The 18,476-nt window shown below is 47.9% G+C and overlaps 1 protein-coding gene across 2 annotated transcripts in view; it reads left to right on the top strand.

Annotated features, from left to right (window-relative positions):
* Nucleotides 1-18,476, top strand: part of LOC139227701 (cartilage intermediate layer protein 1-like) — a 59,059-nt gene that overhangs the window by 31,071 nt on the left and 9,512 nt on the right. For both annotated transcript variants that reach the window (XM_070858665.1, XM_070858664.1), the window contains exons 5-7: nucleotides 3,877-3,945; nucleotides 10,531-10,845; nucleotides 12,649-12,757. In XM_070858665.1, the coding sequence (XP_070714766.1) occupies nucleotides 3,877-3,945; nucleotides 10,531-10,845; nucleotides 12,649-12,757 (493 nt within the window). The remainder of the gene's footprint in view (nucleotides 1-3,876; nucleotides 3,946-10,530; nucleotides 10,846-12,648; nucleotides 12,758-18,476) is intronic.

Here is an 18,476-nt window from a genome sequence, read left to right as displayed (position 1 = left end):
CAAACACTCCCCCTAGGACATTGGTTCCGGTCCTGCCCAGGTGCAGACCGTCCGGTTTGTACTGGTCCCACCTCCCCCAGAACCGGTTCCAATGCCCCAGGAATTTGAATCCCTCCCTGTTGCACCACTGCTCAAGCCACGTATTCATCTGCGCTATCCTGCGATTCCTACTCTGACTATCACGTGGCACTGGTAGCAATCCCGAGATTACTACTTTTGAGGTCCTACTTTTTAATTTAGCTCCTAGCTCCTTAAATTCGTTTCGTAGGACCTCATCCCTCTTTTTACCTATGTCGTTGGTACCAATGTGCACCACGACAACTGGCTGTTCTCCCTCCCTTTTTAGAATGTCCTGCACCCGCTCTGAGACATCCTTAACCCTTGCACCAGGGAGGCAACATACCATCCTGGAGTCTCGGTTGCGGCCGCAGAAACGCCTATCTATTCCCCTCACCATTGAATCCCCAATCACTATTGCTCTCCCACTCTTTTTCCTGCCCTCCTGTGCAGCAGAGCCAGCCACGGTGCCATGAACTTGGCTGCTGCTGCCCTCCCCTGATGAGTCATCCCCCTCAACAGTACCCAAAGCAGTGTATCTGTTTTGCAGGGGGATGACCACAGGGGACTCCTGCACTACCTTCCTTGCACTGCTCTTCCTGTTGGTCTTCCATTCCCTATCTGGCTGTGGACCCTTTCCCTGTGGTACGACCAACTCGCTACACGTGATACTCACGTCATTCTCAGCATCTGCTTCAGGAATGAAATAGAAGGTTTCTGAAACTATCCTAAATCACTGGAGACAAATTAAGCCAATCGGATTCTAATTATTCTGCTTGTCACCTCGTCTCTACAATGCTGGAGACACTAATCAGATTTACCAATCTCCCTTTCCTCACCAATGTGACTATTGCTATGAATTGTATGCAACAACAATGTCATGCTCCAGCAAAGAAGTAATCACATTTTAATTCTACTGTAATGAAGGTGGGCAGACCTCCCACAGTGAATATGACTAATGCTAAAGATGTGGTGTACCGTATTTTATCACAGATGAGTTTTGCTTGAACTTTGTATCCTATTACACACACAAACCTAGTCTCTGGAGCATCTGCTTCTCAACACACTTCAAAAGGACAAAGACTTGCATTTATATAGCACCTTTTTATGACCTCCGGACGTCCCAATGCGTTTTATAGCCAATAAAATACTTTTTGAAGAGTAGTCACTTGCAATGTAGGAAACGTGACAGCCAATTATAGAATCATAGAAATTTACAGCACGGAAGGAGGCCATTCGGCCCATCATGTCCGCACCGGCCGACAAAGTGCCACCCAGCCTAATCCCTCTATCCAGCTCTCTGTCCGTAGCCCTGTAGGTTACGGCATTTCAAGTGCACATCCAAGTACTTTTTAATTGTGGTGAGGGTTTCTGCCTCTACCACCCTTTCAGGTAGTGAGTTCCAGACCCCCACCACCCTCTGGGTAAAGACCCATATCTCCTCTATACCTTCCCCCACTTACTTTAAATCTATGCCCTCTGGTTGTTGACCCCTCTGCCAAGGGAAACAGGTCCTTCCTATCAACTCTATCCAAGCCCCTCATAATTTTATACACCTCAATCAGGTCTCCCCTCCGTCTCCTCTGTTCCAAAGAAAACAGACCCAGCATTTCCAATCTTTCATCATAACCAAGATTCTCCAGTCCAGGCAACATCCTCGTAAATCTCCTCTGCACCCTTTCTAGTGCAATCACATCTTTCCTGTAGTGTGGTGACCAGAACTGCACGCAGTACTCCAGCTGTGGCCTAACCAGTGTTTTATACAGTTCAAGCATAACCCCCCCTGCTCTTGTATTCCATGCTTCGACTAATAAAGGCAAGTATTCCATATGCCTTCTTAACCACCTTATCTACCTGGCCTGCTACCTTCAGGGATCTGTGGACATGCACTCCGAGGTCCCTTTGTTTCTCTACACTTCTCAGTGTCCTACCATTTAATGTATATTCCCTTGCCTTGTTAGCCCTCCCCAAATGCATTATCTCACACTTATCCGGACTGAATTCCATTTGCCACTGTTCTGCCCACCTGACCAGTTCATTGATATCTTCCTGCAGTCCGCAGCTTTCTTCTTCTTTATCAACCACACAGCCTATTTTAGTGTCATATGCAAACTTCTTAACCATATCCCCAACATTCAGCTCTATGTTATTGATTGATACTGCAAAAAGCAAGGGACCCAGCACTGAGCCCTGTGGAATTCCACTGGAAATAGCCTTCCAGTCACAAAAACACCCATCAACCATTACCCTTTGCTTCCTGCCTCTGAACCAATTTTGGATCCAACTTACCACTTTGCCCTGGATCCCATGGGCTATTACTTTCGTGACCAGTCTGTCATATGGGATCTTATCAAAAGCTTTTCTAAAATCCATATATACATCGTACACACTGCCCTCATCGTCCCTTCTGGTTACTGCCTCGCAAAATTCAATCAAGTTAGTCAGACACGACCTTCCCTTAACCAATCCATGCTGACTGTCCTTGATTAATTCATGTCTTTCCAAATGAAGATTTATCCTGTCACTCAGGATTTTTTTCCACTAATTTTACCACCACTGAGATTAAGCTGACTGGCCTGTAATTACTCGGTCTATCCCTTTCTCCCTTTTTAAACAACAGTTCAACATTAGCGTCCTCCAGTCCACGAACACCATACCTGTAACTAGAAAGGATTGGAAAATGATGATCAGAGCCTCTGCTATTTCCTCTTTTGCTTCTCTTAATAGCCTGGGATACATTTCATCTGGGCCTGGGGATTTATCCACTTTCAAAGCTGCTAAGCCCCTTAATACTTCCTCTCTCTCTATGTTTATCTCGTCTAATATTTCACACTCCTCCTCCCTCATTGCAAAGTCTGTATCACCCCGCTCTTTTGTGAAATCGGATGCAAAGTATTCATTATCATACCCACGTCTTCTGCCTCCACGCACAGATTTGCACACAGCAAGCTCCCACAAACAGCTGTGTGATAATGAGTACCCTAACCAGTCTCTGGAGCGGGACTTGAACCCACAACCTTCTGACTCGAAGGCGAGAGAGTTTCCGATTGGAGTCATGTTGAAGGGAAAGACAAGCGCAGATTCATTCATAAAAACTGTTAATACCATTGTGTTCAGCTCTGTAACCCTGGGTTCTACTCCATGGAGATGAAAGCTTTATCTTTCTGACATTAATTGGAGTAACAGAGTGCGTTCTAGGTTTCCAGTAACAAGAATTCACACCACAGAACCTTCCTAACTTTGGGACATTTTATTGGGTCTATCTTCAGGAACTGAGGATAGAGAATACAGAGAATGAAAATCTTATGTTTGTGCACATTTCTGGCTGGAATGGAATTTATTGCTGCATGGTGTAAAATAGTCCACGGCTGTGTTTGAATATTTATCCTCGAGCACCGTGATATGGCATTGTCCAGTGCTGTGACTGTCTGGGCACACAAGGCAGGAATTCTTCACACTGGCATTGAATAATTTGGGTGAAAAGTATAAGTGTTTTTAGAAATGAGCAAACAAATTAATTCAACACAGTGATTGGTGGCAGAAGTTTCCCCGGGTCCATGTATCGGGCAGTTACTGCGCACTTTCACAGGAACATCACAGTATGAAGCAACAAGGCAGCCAGCAAATGTGGCTTAGAAAAGTCAAAACACTTGTGCCCCATTGTCTCACCACTGCTTCCCCCAGCCAATGTCCATCGTCGGTCAGTCCAACCGCCGCCCATCACTAACACTACACGAGTTTGCTTTTCTGGCCACTGACTCCTGCTCATGTTTAATATTTTTATTGACTGATATTTTCCTATTTGTATTCTGCTCACAGCGACTCCTTCAACCGCTTCCAGATCACTCGATGTTCCAGTGAAAAGTAGCAGGGCTGAGCAGCCAGCTGGTAATATCTGATTCACTCATTCTTTAATGCAGACACGAAAAATAAATCTTATTCCCAAATTGTAGGTTGTAATATCATTTTGAGATGAAATGCCAGTCAGACTATTTTGTTTGCAAAGTCAATCTGTAGTTTATCCTAAATTCTTTTCATGGTGCTCCTGAACTTTGTTTAAAATCAGTTTGAATTTTCACGATCCCTCCCATCTTTTAATTCTCAAGAACTCAGGGAAACAGACAAAACATTATTTTGTTTCAAAATGTAGCGGGCTGGAAATGTGTCTTGTCTTGGACGGTGTACAAAATGTGCAGCATTGTGTCGGTCGCCCGTGACATGCCCCGCCTGATGGTCAATTCCATCAAGCGGGAAGTGTAACTGACGGCCCAGGAAATAATGCCCATTTTGGGCATCAGTTCAGGCTGACTTTCTGCCCCATCAAATCTGTCTTTGCCCATATTTATTAGTTTTAAAATATGTTGGGGTGAATTTTCTTGCCTTATTGGTATGTTTACCTGCAAATTATTTTAGTAAGGAAATTTGGGTGGAAGCCATTTTTGCTGCTTGTGCACCTTTTTAAATACTTCCAAGTATACTCCTGCTTTTTGAGCCTTCTGGCAATCTGCGCACCGATTCCTTGCTGAGTTCCAATTAAATACAGGGAGGACCGAAGCCATTGTTTTCGGTCCCCGCCACAAACTCCGTTCCACAGCAACTTCTGTCTGAAGCTGAACCACACTGTTTGCAACCTTGGCCACATATCCCCAGCTTAACTAAACCTGCCTATTTCCACCTCTAACATCGCCCGTCCCCTTCCTTGCCTCAGCTCATCCGCTGCTGAAGCCCTCATCCATGCCTTTGTTATCTCTAGAGTTGACTATTTCAACACACTCCTGGCTGGCCTCCCACATCCTACCCTACGTAAACTAGAGGTGATCCAAAACTCGGCTGCCCCGTGTCCTAACTCGCACCAAGTCCCACTCACCCATCACCCCTGTACTCGCTGACCTACATTGGCTCCTGGTTAAGGAACGCCTCGATTTCAAAATTCTCATCCTCGTTTTCAAATCCCTCTATGGCCTCGCCCTCCCTATCTCTGTAATCTCCTCCAGCCCTACAACCCCCCCGAGATGTCTGCGCTCCTCTAATTCTGCCCTTGAGCATCCCTGATTATAATCGCTCAACGATTGGTGGCCATGCCTTCTGTTACCTAGGTCCTAAGCTCTGGAACTCCCTCCCTAAACCGTTCCCCCTCTCTACCTCTCTTTCCTCCTTCAAGATGTTCCTTAAAACTTACCTCTTTGACCAAGCTTTTGGTCACCTGCCCTAATTTTTACTTGTGTGGCTCAGTATCAAACATTTTGTTGCATAATACTCCTGTGAAGTATTGTGGGACATTTCACTGTTAAAAGTGCTATATAAATATAAGTTGTTGTTGTGTAATTTTCAGGCTGAGGGCCCATTGCACATGGCTGTTTCCTTGTTTTGCACAGTAACCCTCGGGGGGGGGGGGGGGCCGTGAGCAGCTTCTGTGATCACTGACCCCCCTCCCCCTCCTCCCCGTGCGATGACCCCGCCTCCACCCCCCTCCCCAGCGCGATTACCCCTCCCCATGCGATGACCCCCTGAGAGCCAGGTCACAATTAAGTGCAGGTTGTGGCAGAAACAAAATGCTAAGTGAGACTCCTGAAGCATTTCAAGCTGCAGAAATCACTAAAAGGAACGTAGCAGACTTTTTGAGCTGCTGAACGAATCACTTCCTCCTCGATCCGCTCTTCCTTCAGATAGTGCTCCTCCGTCTAACGTACCCGTCGCACGGGGTAGGGTCATCTCACAGGGGTGGGGTCATCAGGGAGGTCATCGCACGGGGGGGTGGGGTCATCAGGAAGGTCCTCTCTCGGGGGGTGGGGTCATCGGGATAGGGTCATCGCATGGAGGGGGGTCATTGCACTGGGGTGGGGGGGGGGGGGGGTGGTGTGGTCTGGAGGACATTGATCACAGAAGGTGCACCTGGGGTCCTGAAAGTTCCTGAGCCTGAAGTGGTTCTGGTCTCGGGGCTGCTCACTGCATCTCTGGAGCCTGTTCCTCGTCATCTCCCATGTTCTACTGGCATGGTGCTTTGAGCTGGGTGGTCTTGGCCCGAGAGATGGTGGTGGGGGTCATAAGAACATAAGAACATAAGAATTAGGAACAGGAGTAGGCCATCTAGCCCCTCGAGCCTGCTCCGCATTCAACAAGATCATGGCTGATCTGGCCGTGGACTCAGCTCCACTTACCCGCCCGCTCCCCATAACCCTTCATTCCCTTATTGGTTAAAAATCTATCGATCTGTGACTTGAATACATTCAATGAGCTAGCCTCAACTGCTTCCTTGGGCAGAGAATTCCACAGATTCACAACCCTCTGGGAGAAGATATTCCTTCTCAACTCGGTTCCAAATTGGCTCCCCCGTATTTTGAGGCTGTGCCCCCTAGTTCTAGTCTCCCCGACCAGTGGAAACAATCTCTCTGCCTCTATCTTGTCTATCCCTTTTCATTATTTTAAATGTTTCTATAAGATCACCCCTCATCCTTCTGAACTCCAACGAGTAAAGACCCAGTCTACTCAATCTATCATCATAAGGTAACCCCCTCATCTCCGGAACCAACCTAGTGAATCGTCTCTGTACCCCCTCCAAAGCCAGTATATCCTTAAGTAAGGCGACCAAAACTGCATGCAGTACTCCAGGTGCAGCCTCACCAATACCCTATACAGTTGCAGAAGGACCTCCCTGCTTTTGTACTCCATCCCTCTCGCAATGAAGGCCAACATTCCATTCGCCTTCCTGATTACCTGCAAACTAACTTTTTGGGGTTCATGCACAAGGACCCTCTGCACCGCAGCATGTTGTAATTTCTCCGCATTCAAATAGTATTCCCTTTTTTTGTTTTTTTTCCCAAGGTGGATGACTTCACACTTTCCGACATTGTATTCCATCTGCCAAACCTTAGCCCATTCACTTAACCTATCTAAATCTCTTTGCAGCCTCTCTGTGTCCTCTACACAACCCGCTTTCCCACTAATCTTTGTGTCATCTGCAAATTTTGTTACACTACACTCTGTCCCCTCTTCCAGGTCATCTATGTATATTGTAAACAGTTGTGGTCCCAGCACTGATCCCTGTGGCACACCACTAACCATCGATTTCCAACCCGAAAAGGACCCATTTATCCCGACTCTCTGCTTTCTGTTAGCCAGCCAATTCTCTATCCATGCTAATACATTTCCACTGACCCCGCGTACCTTTATCTTCTGCAGTAACCTTTTGTGTGGCACCTTATTGAATGCCTTTTGGAAATCTAAATACACCACATCCATCGGTACACCTCTATCCACCATGCTCGTTATATCCTCAAAGAATTCCAGAAAATTAGTTAAACATGATTTCCCCTTCATGAATCCATGCTGCGTTTGCTTGATTGCACTATTCCTATCTAGATGTCCCGCTATTTCTTCCTTCATGATAGCTTCAAGCATTTTCCCCACTACAGATGTTAAACTAACCGGCCTATAGTTACCTACCTTTTGTCTGCCCCCTTTTTTAAACAGAGGCGTTACATTAGCTGCTTTCCAGTCCGCTGGTACCTCCCCAGAGTCCAGAGAATTTTGGTAGATTATAACGAATGCATCTGGTATAACTTCCGCCATCTCTTTTAATACCCTGGGATGCATTTCATCAGGACCAGGGGACTTGTTTACCTTGAGTCCCATTAGCCTGTCCAGTACTACCCCACTAGTGATAGTGATTGTCTCAAGGTCCTCCCTTCCCACATTCCTGTGACCAGCAATTTCTGGCATGATTTCTGTGTCTTCCACTGTGAATACCGAAGCAAAATAATTGTTCACGGTCTCAGCCATTTCCACATTTCCCATTATTAAATCCCCCTTCTCATCTTCTAAGGGACCAACATTTACTTTAGTCACTCTTTTCCGTTTTATATATCTGTAAAAGCTTTTACTATCCGTTTTTATGTTTTGTGCAAGTTTACCTTCGTAATCTATCTTTCCTTTCTTTATTGCTTTCTTAGTCATTCTTTGCTGTCGTTTAAAATTTTCCCAATCTTCTATTTTCCCACTAACCTTGGCCACCTTATACGCATTGGTTTTTAATTTGATACTCTCCTTAATTTCCCTGGTTATCCACGGCTGGTTATCCCTTCTCTTACCGCCCTTCTTTTTCATTGGAATATATTTTTGTTGCGCACTATGAAAGAGCTCCTTTAAAAGTCCTCCACTGTTCCTCAATTGTGCCACCGTTTAGTCTGTGTTTCCAGTCTACTTTAGCCAACTCTGCCCTCATCCCTCTAGTCCCCTTTGTTTAAGCATAGTACACTCGTTTGAGACACTACTTCCTCACCCTCAATCTGTATTACAAATTCAACCATACTGTGATCACTCATTCCGAGAGGATCTTTTACTAGGAGATCGTTTATTATTCCTGTCTCATTACACAGGACTAGATCTAAGATAGCTTGCTCCCTTGTAGGTTCTGTAACATACTGTTCTAAGAAACAATCCCGTATGCATTCTATGAATTCCTCCTCCAGGCTACCCCGTGCAATTTGATTTGACCAATCGATATGTAGGTTAAAATCCTCCATGATTACTGCCATTCCTTTTTCACATGCCTCCATTATTTCCTTGATTATTGCCCGCCCCACCGTGAAGTTATTATGAGGGGGGCCTATAAACTACGCCCACCAGTGACTTTTTCCCGTTACTATCTCTAATCTCCTCCCACAATGATTCAACATTTTGTTCATTAGAGCCAATATCGTCTCTCACAACTGCCCTGATATCATCCTTTATTAACAGAGCTACCCCACCTCCTTTCCCCTCTTGTCTATCTTTCCGAATCGTCAGATACCCCTGTATGTTTAATTCCCAGTCTTGGCCACCCTGCAGTTAGATGAAGTCCTTACTACTAGGGGGATCAAGGGGTATGGCGAGAAAGCAGGAATGGGGTACTGAAGTTGCATGTTCAGCCATGAACTCATTGAATGGTGGTGCAGGCTAGAAGGGCCGAATGGCCTACTCCTGCACCTATTTTCTATGTTTCTCTGTCTATGTTTCTATGCAACCACGTTTCTGTAATGGCCACCAAATCATACCCATTTGTAATGATCCCATCCATTCCAATGGGCCCTGGCTGCTGCAGATCCCAGTGAAGCTGTCACTCTCTGCACTAGTTCCCACAAGCCAGAGAAACTCAGATGTTGCTGTGAAGGAGAGCTGGAGACTCCAAAGTCACATCTGTCAATTTCCACACATCCTTGGAGATTGTCCCCAGAACCTGCACAAAGCTCTGCTCTCGAACCTCCTGCTCATCAGATGAGAGTACCAGTGTGTTGTGGATCTCGTGACTCTGAATCCAGAGCCGTCTCCTCATGCACTCCCCACTCCTCCAGTTCCCTCACACCCTGGGATCTCACTGTGCTGCCTCTGCACTATATCAAATCACCTGCAGGTGGTGCCAACGAGTGAGGAAGCAAGAGACGTATGTGGTGAGTTGGCCAGAGGACGGCGGGCAGGATGGTGAAGGTGCCCAATTCTATATACTCCTCGTCCTCATCACCATTATCTTCCTCCTGCTGTGCTGCTCCTTGTGGTGGTGGATCTACAGGAAAGGAGGGTAGAAGGCAAACTGGATGAGAATTACTTCCTCCTTTCTCCCACCCCCCCCCCCCAAGCTCTCTTTCTATCTTTCGCTCCTCCCCTCCCCCCCCAGCGCAATTCACACTAACCTATTTCTGCACATGCGTCCAACACTACGTTGCCCCACTGAGCAGCCGAATGCATCTTCCAGGGAGAGTGAGAAGTGGTGAGGAGAGAAAAGAGAGAAAAGGTGGGGGTCAGTGATATTTGTCCTAACACTCACTTCTGCGCATGCATCGGGAGGGAGACAGTGCAAATAGTTACTGTGTTCATTTAAAAGTGCATCATATATTGAGGAAATTCTAGGCCATTAAATGTGAGAACTCATCAGTGAAAAATTAGAAGTAACACAAAGTGATATCACAATTTCACATTTCTCTTCTGCACTGGTCAATGTCCTGACAGTATAGTGACCGTCCCGTTACTGATCGCCCAGCCTGGCTCCTGTCCCGTTACTGATCGCCCAGCCTGGCTCTTGTCCCGTTACTGATCGCCCAGCCTGGCTCCTATCCCGTTACTGATCGCCCAGCCTGGCTCTTGTCCCGTTGCTGATCGCCCAGCCTGGCTCCTGTCCCGTTACTGATCGCCCAGCCTGGCTCCTGTCCTTACCTGCCAGAGCTCTCCTCCTTCACCAGCTGGGCAGTACCCAGCGGGCACTCAATGTGTCTCCACACTCTCCCGATCCAGCCGGCAGGGTGCTGTAACTCCCCAAATTATACTCTTCCAATGAGCCGATAATTCTAAATGAACAGATATCTTAATTTGTTGAAATCATTATTTTTCTGTCTGTAGAAAATATTAAATATTGTATTTTCTTTGCTCTTGAGCATGCTGATCCTTTTGTATGTGATCAGCTAGTGGCATTAATGCGAGTGTTTGTGTGGACGCTGTTTGCAGGTTGCGAGCTGAGCTGTGCTATGGGCCGGGTGAATGCAGACTGCAGTCGCTGTATGTGTGAGGAGCATGTCCTTTATGGATCGGTCCGTCTGCAGGATGGTGCTGCCGCCTCCAAGGCCACTGTGCAACTGTGGGGCGCCTCGGACACAGTGCTGACAGTGTGTGACCAGGAGGGAAAGTTCAGGGTCCCTGGCCTCTGCCCCGATGGCAAAACAGCCTTAAAAATCAAAAAGGCTCATTATGGAGCAGCCATTGTCACACTGAGTGTAACCGACAGCAAAATGTCGACCATTGAAGTGAAAATCAAGAGATCCGGTAACGATTATCAAATTTCTGCAGCTCACTCACACACCATTCACTGTTTTACACAGCCCTCATTTTTGCACTCGCACTATGTCGGGAGAGAAAGGCTGGTCCAAGAAGAGGACACTGGTCCTGTCCAACAGGTCCAATGGATGATGGGGATCAGGAGACAGACTGCGGAAAGGGTGACCATAATGGTGCCCGAGGCACCGTGGAGCAGGAGGCAGATCAAGGGCAGGAGGAGAATAAAAATGTAGGTTATTGGGGAGATAGTTAGCATGGTCTGCAGCCCCGAAGGGTATGTTACCTACTTGGTGCCAGGATAAAGGATATCGCCATGCGGCTGGGAGGGAATTTGAAAAAGGAGGGGGGGACGATCCAGTTGTGTTCACTCAGAGAGGAAAGGGGAGCAGGTCCTGCTGAGGGAGTATTAGGAGTTAGGAGCTAAACTTAAAAAGTGGGACCTCAACGATAATAATCTCAGGATTATTACCCGAGCTACGTGCTGATTGGCACAGAGGCAAAGTGATCAGGAAGGTGACTGTGGCCAAAAGACGGAGAAGGAGTTCCATTTCATGGGACACCTATACTGGGACAAGAGCAAGCTGTACCGCTGGGACCGAGGTCCTCGCTGTAGCAAGGATTTTACACTGATAAATAGGGGAAAGGGTTTGGTTAGAAATAGTGGTAAAACTGATAACCTAAAGATGAGATACAGAAGGGATGGGAGTAAAGCTGTGGATATTGAAGTGTCCGAGTGTTCCGCGGGGACAGGAGCTGAAGCTGTCGGTTCCAGCAGCTAAGTGTGTTTCAGCTTTTGGTCCAGGAGGGGCAGGAATGGTTCCAGCCCCCATCACCAGCTCCCTCTACACCCTCCCCTCTCTCCCCTCCCCTCTTTCCCCCCCCCCCCCCCCCCCCGCACCCTCTCAATCACCTCCCCCACACGCAGTCACAGCCTCACTCCCTCTCCCGATCAGGAATTTGCCAACCTTCCAATTGCTGGGGACCGTTCCCAAGGGTTCCTACCGCAACATTTCCCTCTCGGCCTCCAGCGAGGTCCCCATTTGTCTGGCTGCCAGATGGGAAACTGAACATATAAATGTTAATGAGGCCCTGCCATTAACTTTGGTTGCCAGGTGTCTCACCACCCCACCCCCCCGCCATGCATCCCCGTAAATTTCAGGACAATAGAATGATACAGAACCGGCCATTCGACCCATCGACCCCGTGCTGGCTCTGTGACAGAGCGATCCAATCAGTCCCACTCCCCGCTCTTTCCTCATAGTCCTGTAAATTTTTCCTTTTCAAGTATTTATCCAATTCCCTTTTAAAAGTTACTGTCCAATCTGCTCCCACTGTCCTTTCAGGTAGTGCATTCTAGATCACAGCAACTCGCCTTAAATCTGGTCTTTGCCTCGTGGAGTCATTATCAGAGCATCTAAAGACATATCAATGTGTTGTACTTGAACTGTAGTGACCTTAGTCCTTTATTGATAACTCCAGAGTGAAAATCACACCTGGTGGCCTGCCTTTTATACTATGCCAGGCACACCTGTACAGGTAACCTACAAGTCTCCCACTGTGGTGCCCTCTGGTGGCACACCTTGTGATACTACAAGCAGTAACCATGTAGGATACAGGACAGTCTTCAAGATGCAGGGGTCAGGGGCTGTTGTGCTTAGGTCGTTGTGCAGGAGTCTGGGTGCAGGGGTCAGGGTGCAAGGGTTACCTGGGATACAATCAATCCAAGAACACACACACACACCTTCCTGGCATTGTTTGATTTTGCTAAATCCTGTTCTTTATGCAATGCAGAAAAGCCGTACATCAGGACACAGCCGGTAAGCAAAGTCCGGCGTGAGGGGCAAGCTGTAACTTTCTGTTGCAAGGTTCTGTGTAATCCTCCACCTGACAAGTACTTCTGGTAAGAACCCTCTTCATTTAAACTTAAATGTTCTTATTTGTGTTTATATCTCTTGGCCTCTCTGATCCCTATCTCTGTAACCACCTCCTCAAACTCCTGTTCCAGGACATGGAGCTTTGGCAGCTGAAGGCACAGTTACTAATGGTGGGGTGGAGGAGGATGGGCCACAGGGTAAAGTCAGGATTGGAGAGTTTGGGGGAGGCAGTTGTCTGGGTGGAGGAGGTTACAGAGGTGGAGCTGGGAGGTAAAGTCATGCAGAGATTTGAATACATGGATAAGAATTTGAAATATGAGGCAGCAGCAGCCAGTGTAAGTGAACAAGATAGAAGTGCAGGGGTCAGGCGTGTTAATAGCTACAGGTAGTGCACCTCCTCCCTTCTCTGCTTCACAACAACACACTTGGAGTAAACTCGAGACACTCGATGGAGGAGTATACTATTGTGTTCCTAACACAGATGAGGCTGCACACAGGGAGGTTAAAGTAACAGTGACCTCAGTGACTCCAGAGTGAGGAACAGGCCTTAGGGGCCGGCTTATATACAGTGCTCCCAAGGGATGCTGGGATCCCTTGGGACTTCAGGGGATGAGCTCCCTGGTGGCGGAACATGGGAGTGCATGCTTTACAGATACACGACATCACCCCCTGCCCCCACAAAGTCAAAATGAAAACTATTTACAAGGTGAGGCGGTTGGGAGCCTTTCTTTCGTGGACTGCCTCGGTACAAATGTCTGTTCTGGTGTGTTGGCTGTGCTCTCGCTGGGCTGGCGTGTTGTTGGCCCTGCAGGGCTGCTGGGTGAGTCTGGCCTTGCTGGGCTGCTGGGCGTGATGGGTTCGATTTCCTGGTCCGGTATGATGTCCTTGATCCTTTGGGTGTGTGTTGTGAGCTCAAAAGGTGGTGTCTGCTGTGGGTTGTTCATGGCAGTCTGTGATCCGCAGCCTCGTTTGGTCCAGGTTTCTGCAAATTTGTCCATTATCTAGTTTGACAAACACCCTACTCTATCTATAGCTATCACTTGGGACCATGTCCATAGTTTAGCACATACACCGGGTCATTCAGATCAATTTCCCGTGACACAGTGGCACGACCATCGTTTACATTTTGTTGCTGCCGTCTGCTCTCTACCTGATCATGCAGGTTGGAGTAAACCAACGAAAGTCTGGTTTTAAGTGTCCTTCTCAGGAGTAGCTCAGCCGGGGACACCCCTGTGAGCGAGTGGGGTCTCGTGCGGTAGCTGAGCAGTACTCGGGACAGGTGGGTTTGGAGTGAGCCTTCTGTGACTCGTTTAAGGCTCTGTTTGATGGTTTGTACTGCCCGCTCTGCCTGCCCATTGGAGGCTGGTTTAAACGGGGCCGAGGTGACCTGTTTGATCACATTGCAGGTTATGAATTCTTTAAATTCGGCACTGGTGAAACATGGCCTGTTATCACTGACCAGTATGTCAGGCAGGCCGTGGGTGGCAAACATGGCCCTCAGGCTTTCAATGCTGACAGTGCTTCCCGACATTATTTCACATTCAATCCATTTTGAAAAAGCATCCACCACCACCAGGAACATTTTACCGAGAAACGGGCCCGCATAGTCGACATGGATCCTCGACCATGGTCTGGAGGGCCAGGACCACAAACTTAGTGGTGCCTCTCTGGGCGCGTTGCTCAACTGAGCACATAAGCTGCATTGCCATACACAGGACTCTAAGTCAGAGTCTATACAGGGCCACCACACGTGGGATCTAGCTATCGCTTTCATCATTACTATACCCGGGTGTGTGCTGTGGAGATCCGAGATGAACGTCTCCCTGCCCTTGTTTGGTAGCACTATGCGATTATCCCACAACAGGCAGTCTGCCTGAATGGACAGCTCGTCCTTTTGCCGCTGGAACGACTTGATTGGCTCTTGCATTTCAACAGGGATGCTGGCCCAGCTCCTATACAGTACACAGTTTTTTACTAGGAACAGCAGAGGATCTTGGCTGGTCCAAGTCCTAATCTGGCAGACCGTGACAGGTGATTTATCATTTTCAAACACTTCCATGACCATCAACAAGTCTGCGGGCTGCGCCACCATCAACAAGTTTGCAGGCTGTGCCATTTCCACCCCCGTGGTGGGCAATGGTAGCCGACTGAGAGCATCCGCACAGTTTCGATGCCTGGCCTGTGGCGGATGGTATAGTTATATGCTGATAGCGCGAGTGCCCACCTTTGTATGCGGGCTGAGGCATTAATATTTATCCTTGTTTTCAGCGAACAGGGATGTGAGGGGCTTGTGATCGGTTTCCAGCTCAAATTTGAGGCCAAACAGGTACTGATGCATTTTCTTTACCCCGAACACACACGCTAATGCCTCTTTCTCAATCATGCTGTAGGCCCTCTCGCCCTTAGACAAGCTCCTGGAAGCATAGGCGACAGGTTGCAACTTCCCTGCAATGTTGGCTTGTTGTAATACACACCCGACTCCGTACGACGATGCGTCACATGCTAGCACAAGTCTTTTACACGGGTTATACAATACAAGCAGCTTGTTGGAGCATAAAATGTTTCTGGCTTTCTCAAAAGCAATTACTTGTTTTTTTTTCCCCGGTTTTCTTTGCGCAATAACACATGTAGGGGCTCTAAAAGGGTGCTTAACCCCGGTAGGAAGTTACCAAAATAGTTGAGGAGTCCCAGGAACGACCGCAGCTCCCATGACATTCTGTGGCCTGGGCGCGTTCCTGATAGCCTCTGTCTTGGCGCTTGTGGGTCGAATGCCGTCCGCCGCGATCTTTCTCCCCAAAAACTCAATTTCTGTTGCCATGAAGACGCATTTCGACCTCTTCAGCTGCAGCCCTACGCGATCCAGTCGCTGGAGGACCTCCTCCAGGTTTTGTAGGTGCTCGGCAGTGTCCTGACCCGTGACCAATATGTCGTCCTGAAAGACCACCATGTGTGGTACCGACTTGAGAAGGCTCTCCATGTTTCTCTGGAAGATCGCTGCAGCCGACCGAATTCCAAACGGGCATCTGTTGTAGATAAACAGTCGTGTTGATGCAGGTGAGGCCCTTCGAAGACTCCAGCTCCTGCATCATATAGGCCGAAGTCAGGTCGAGCTTGGTGAATGTCTTGCCTCCTGCCAGCGTCGCAAATAGGTTGTCTGCCTTAGGTAGTGGGTATTGGTCCTATAGCGAGAAACGATTAATAGTTACTTTATAATCGCCGCAAATCCTGACCGTGCCATCACTTTTGAATACTAGAACAATCGGGCTGGCCCACTTACTGAATTCCACTGGGGAGATGATGCCCTCACGTTGCAACCTGTCCAGCTCGATTTCCACTTTCTCTCCCTCGTCATGTGAGGTACCGCTTGCGCCTTGTGATGAATGGGTCGTGCCTCTGGGACTAAGTAGATCTGCACCTTTGCCCTGGAAAAGTTTCCAATGCCTGGCTCAAAAAGGGAAGGAAATTTGTTGAGGCCTCATGTACCCAGGTTCTTATCAATATGTGATGGCGCTCGGATGTCATCCCAGTCCCAGTGTATTTTGCCCAGCCAGCTCCTTCCAAGCAGTGTGGGGCCATCGCCCGGGACAATCCAGAGTGGCAGTTCGTGCACCGTGCCCTCATAGGTGACCTTGACCATAGCGCTGCCCAGGACAGTGATAAGCTCTTTTGTGTACATTCTCAGTTTCGTGTGGATGGGGCTCAGGGCTGGTCTGAATGCCTTGTTGCACCACAGTCTCTCAAACATCTTTTTACTCATGATGGATTGGCTAGCACCAGTGTCCAGTTCCATGGCTACGGGTAAGCCATTCAATTCTATGTTTAGCATTATAGGTGGACATTTCGTCTCAAATGTGTGCACCCTGTGTACGTCAGCATTTGCCTCCTCTCTGAGGCTCGAAATTGCTTTGATCCACCATGGACCGATCTTCCTCTACCATGTAGTGCTGAGCAGGTTTTGCAGAGCTTGCAGCTCGTTGGAGGTGCCCCATTGTTCCACAGCTCTTGCAAACATACCCTTTGAAGCAGCATGAATAGGCTGAATGAAAGCCTCCACAACGCCAACAAGGTGTGAATTGCCTTGCATTCATCCTTTGTTGGGGATTCTGAGTCATGTGGGTCACCTGAGGCCTGCTGGCAGTTGCAGACTCGTGGGTTCTGCCCTGTACATTTCTGCTCGCCAACACAGTTCCAGTTAATTTATGAACATTGCTAGCACTTGTGTGCTGAGAGATTTGTTTGGTGTTATCACTGGTGGACATAAATGCCTGTGCTATCGCAATGGCCTTGCTGAGGGTCGGTGTCTCTACAGTGACAAGTTTTCGTAGGATGGTCTCGTGGCCATTGTCCAGTACAAAAAAGTCTCTGAGCATTTGCTCCAGGTAGCCATCAAACTCACATTGCCCTGCAAGTCGTCTTAGCTCGGCGACATAGCTCGCCACTTCCTGACCTTCAGATCGCTGGCATGTGTAGAACCGATACCTCGCCATCAGCACGCTCTCCCTCGGGTTAAGATGCTCCCGAACCAGTGTACACACCTCCTCATACGACTTATCTGTGGGTTTCACCAGAGCCAGAAGATTCTTCATGAGGCTGTAGGTCGGTGCCCCGCAGATTGTGAGGAGGACCGCTCTCCTTTTTGCAGTGCTTCCTTCTCTGTCCAGCTCGTTGGCTGCAAAGTACTGGTCTAGCCGTTCGACATAGGCTTCCCAGTCCTCACCCTCCGAGAACTTCTCCAGGATGCCCACAGTTTGCTGCATCTTTGCGTTGGATTCGTATACTCGTCGCCAGTTATTGTGTTCCAAACACAGATGAGGCTGCACACAGGGAGGTTAAAGTAACAGTGACCTCAGTCTTTAATAAGACACTCCAGAGTAAGGAACAGGCCTTGGGGATGCTGGGATCCCTTGGGACTTCAGGGAATGAGCTCCCTGGTGGCGGAACATGGGAGTGCATGCTTTACAGATACACAACATATACGGAACAGACTTTACTGATATCCAGCACAGGTGATCGATCATACTGTACAAACAGTGGCATTCGCTTTCTGGTTCTATCTTTCGAGCCCTCCGAAGTACTGTTGAAAGCCATGCTTCTTTTTATACACCACGTTTTGTCTACATCCAAAGGTGCATGTCACAGATAAAACCTCGAAGCATCTGTTCCTGAATCCTTTGGAAACAGTCTGTTTACATAAACAATTGTAGCTGTTTCTTTCAAAGCTATTTCTCTCAAACAAGTCTTCGTGACTTGACTGTTCTCGATTCCTTGCCAGCTCAGGCTTTATGAAACGTTATCTTTCTACACGATAGTTAATGGAGCCCTCTACTTTTGTTAATTACCTGAGTCACCAAAGTTACAAAAGTCACTCATGGCTGACGTCATTCCTGTCCCTTTTATGTTTTATGTAAATGCTTGTGCAAAGGAATAAGAAACAGGAGTAGGCCATATGGCCCCTCGAGCCTGCTCCGCCATTTAATACGACCATGGCTGATCCGATCATGGACTCCGCTCCACTTCCCTGCCCGTTCCCCATAACCCCTTATCCCCTTATCGGTTAAGAAACTATATATTTATGTTTTAAATTTATTCAATTTCCCAGCTTCCACAGCTCTCTGGGGCAGCGAATTCCACAGATTTACAACTCTGAGAAGAAATTCCTCCTCATCTCAGTTTTAAATGGATGGCCCCTTATTCTAAGATCATGCCCTCTAGTTCTAGTCTCCCCTGTCAGTGGAAACATCCTCT

This window comes from Pristiophorus japonicus, chromosome 17 (genome assembly GCF_044704955.1).
Source record: "Pristiophorus japonicus isolate sPriJap1 chromosome 17, sPriJap1.hap1, whole genome shotgun sequence".
Lineage (NCBI taxonomy): Eukaryota > Metazoa > Chordata > Chondrichthyes > Pristiophoridae > Pristiophorus > Pristiophorus japonicus.
The sequence above is the reverse complement of the archived record's forward strand: the minus strand, read 5'-3'. Positions and strand labels throughout refer to the sequence as shown.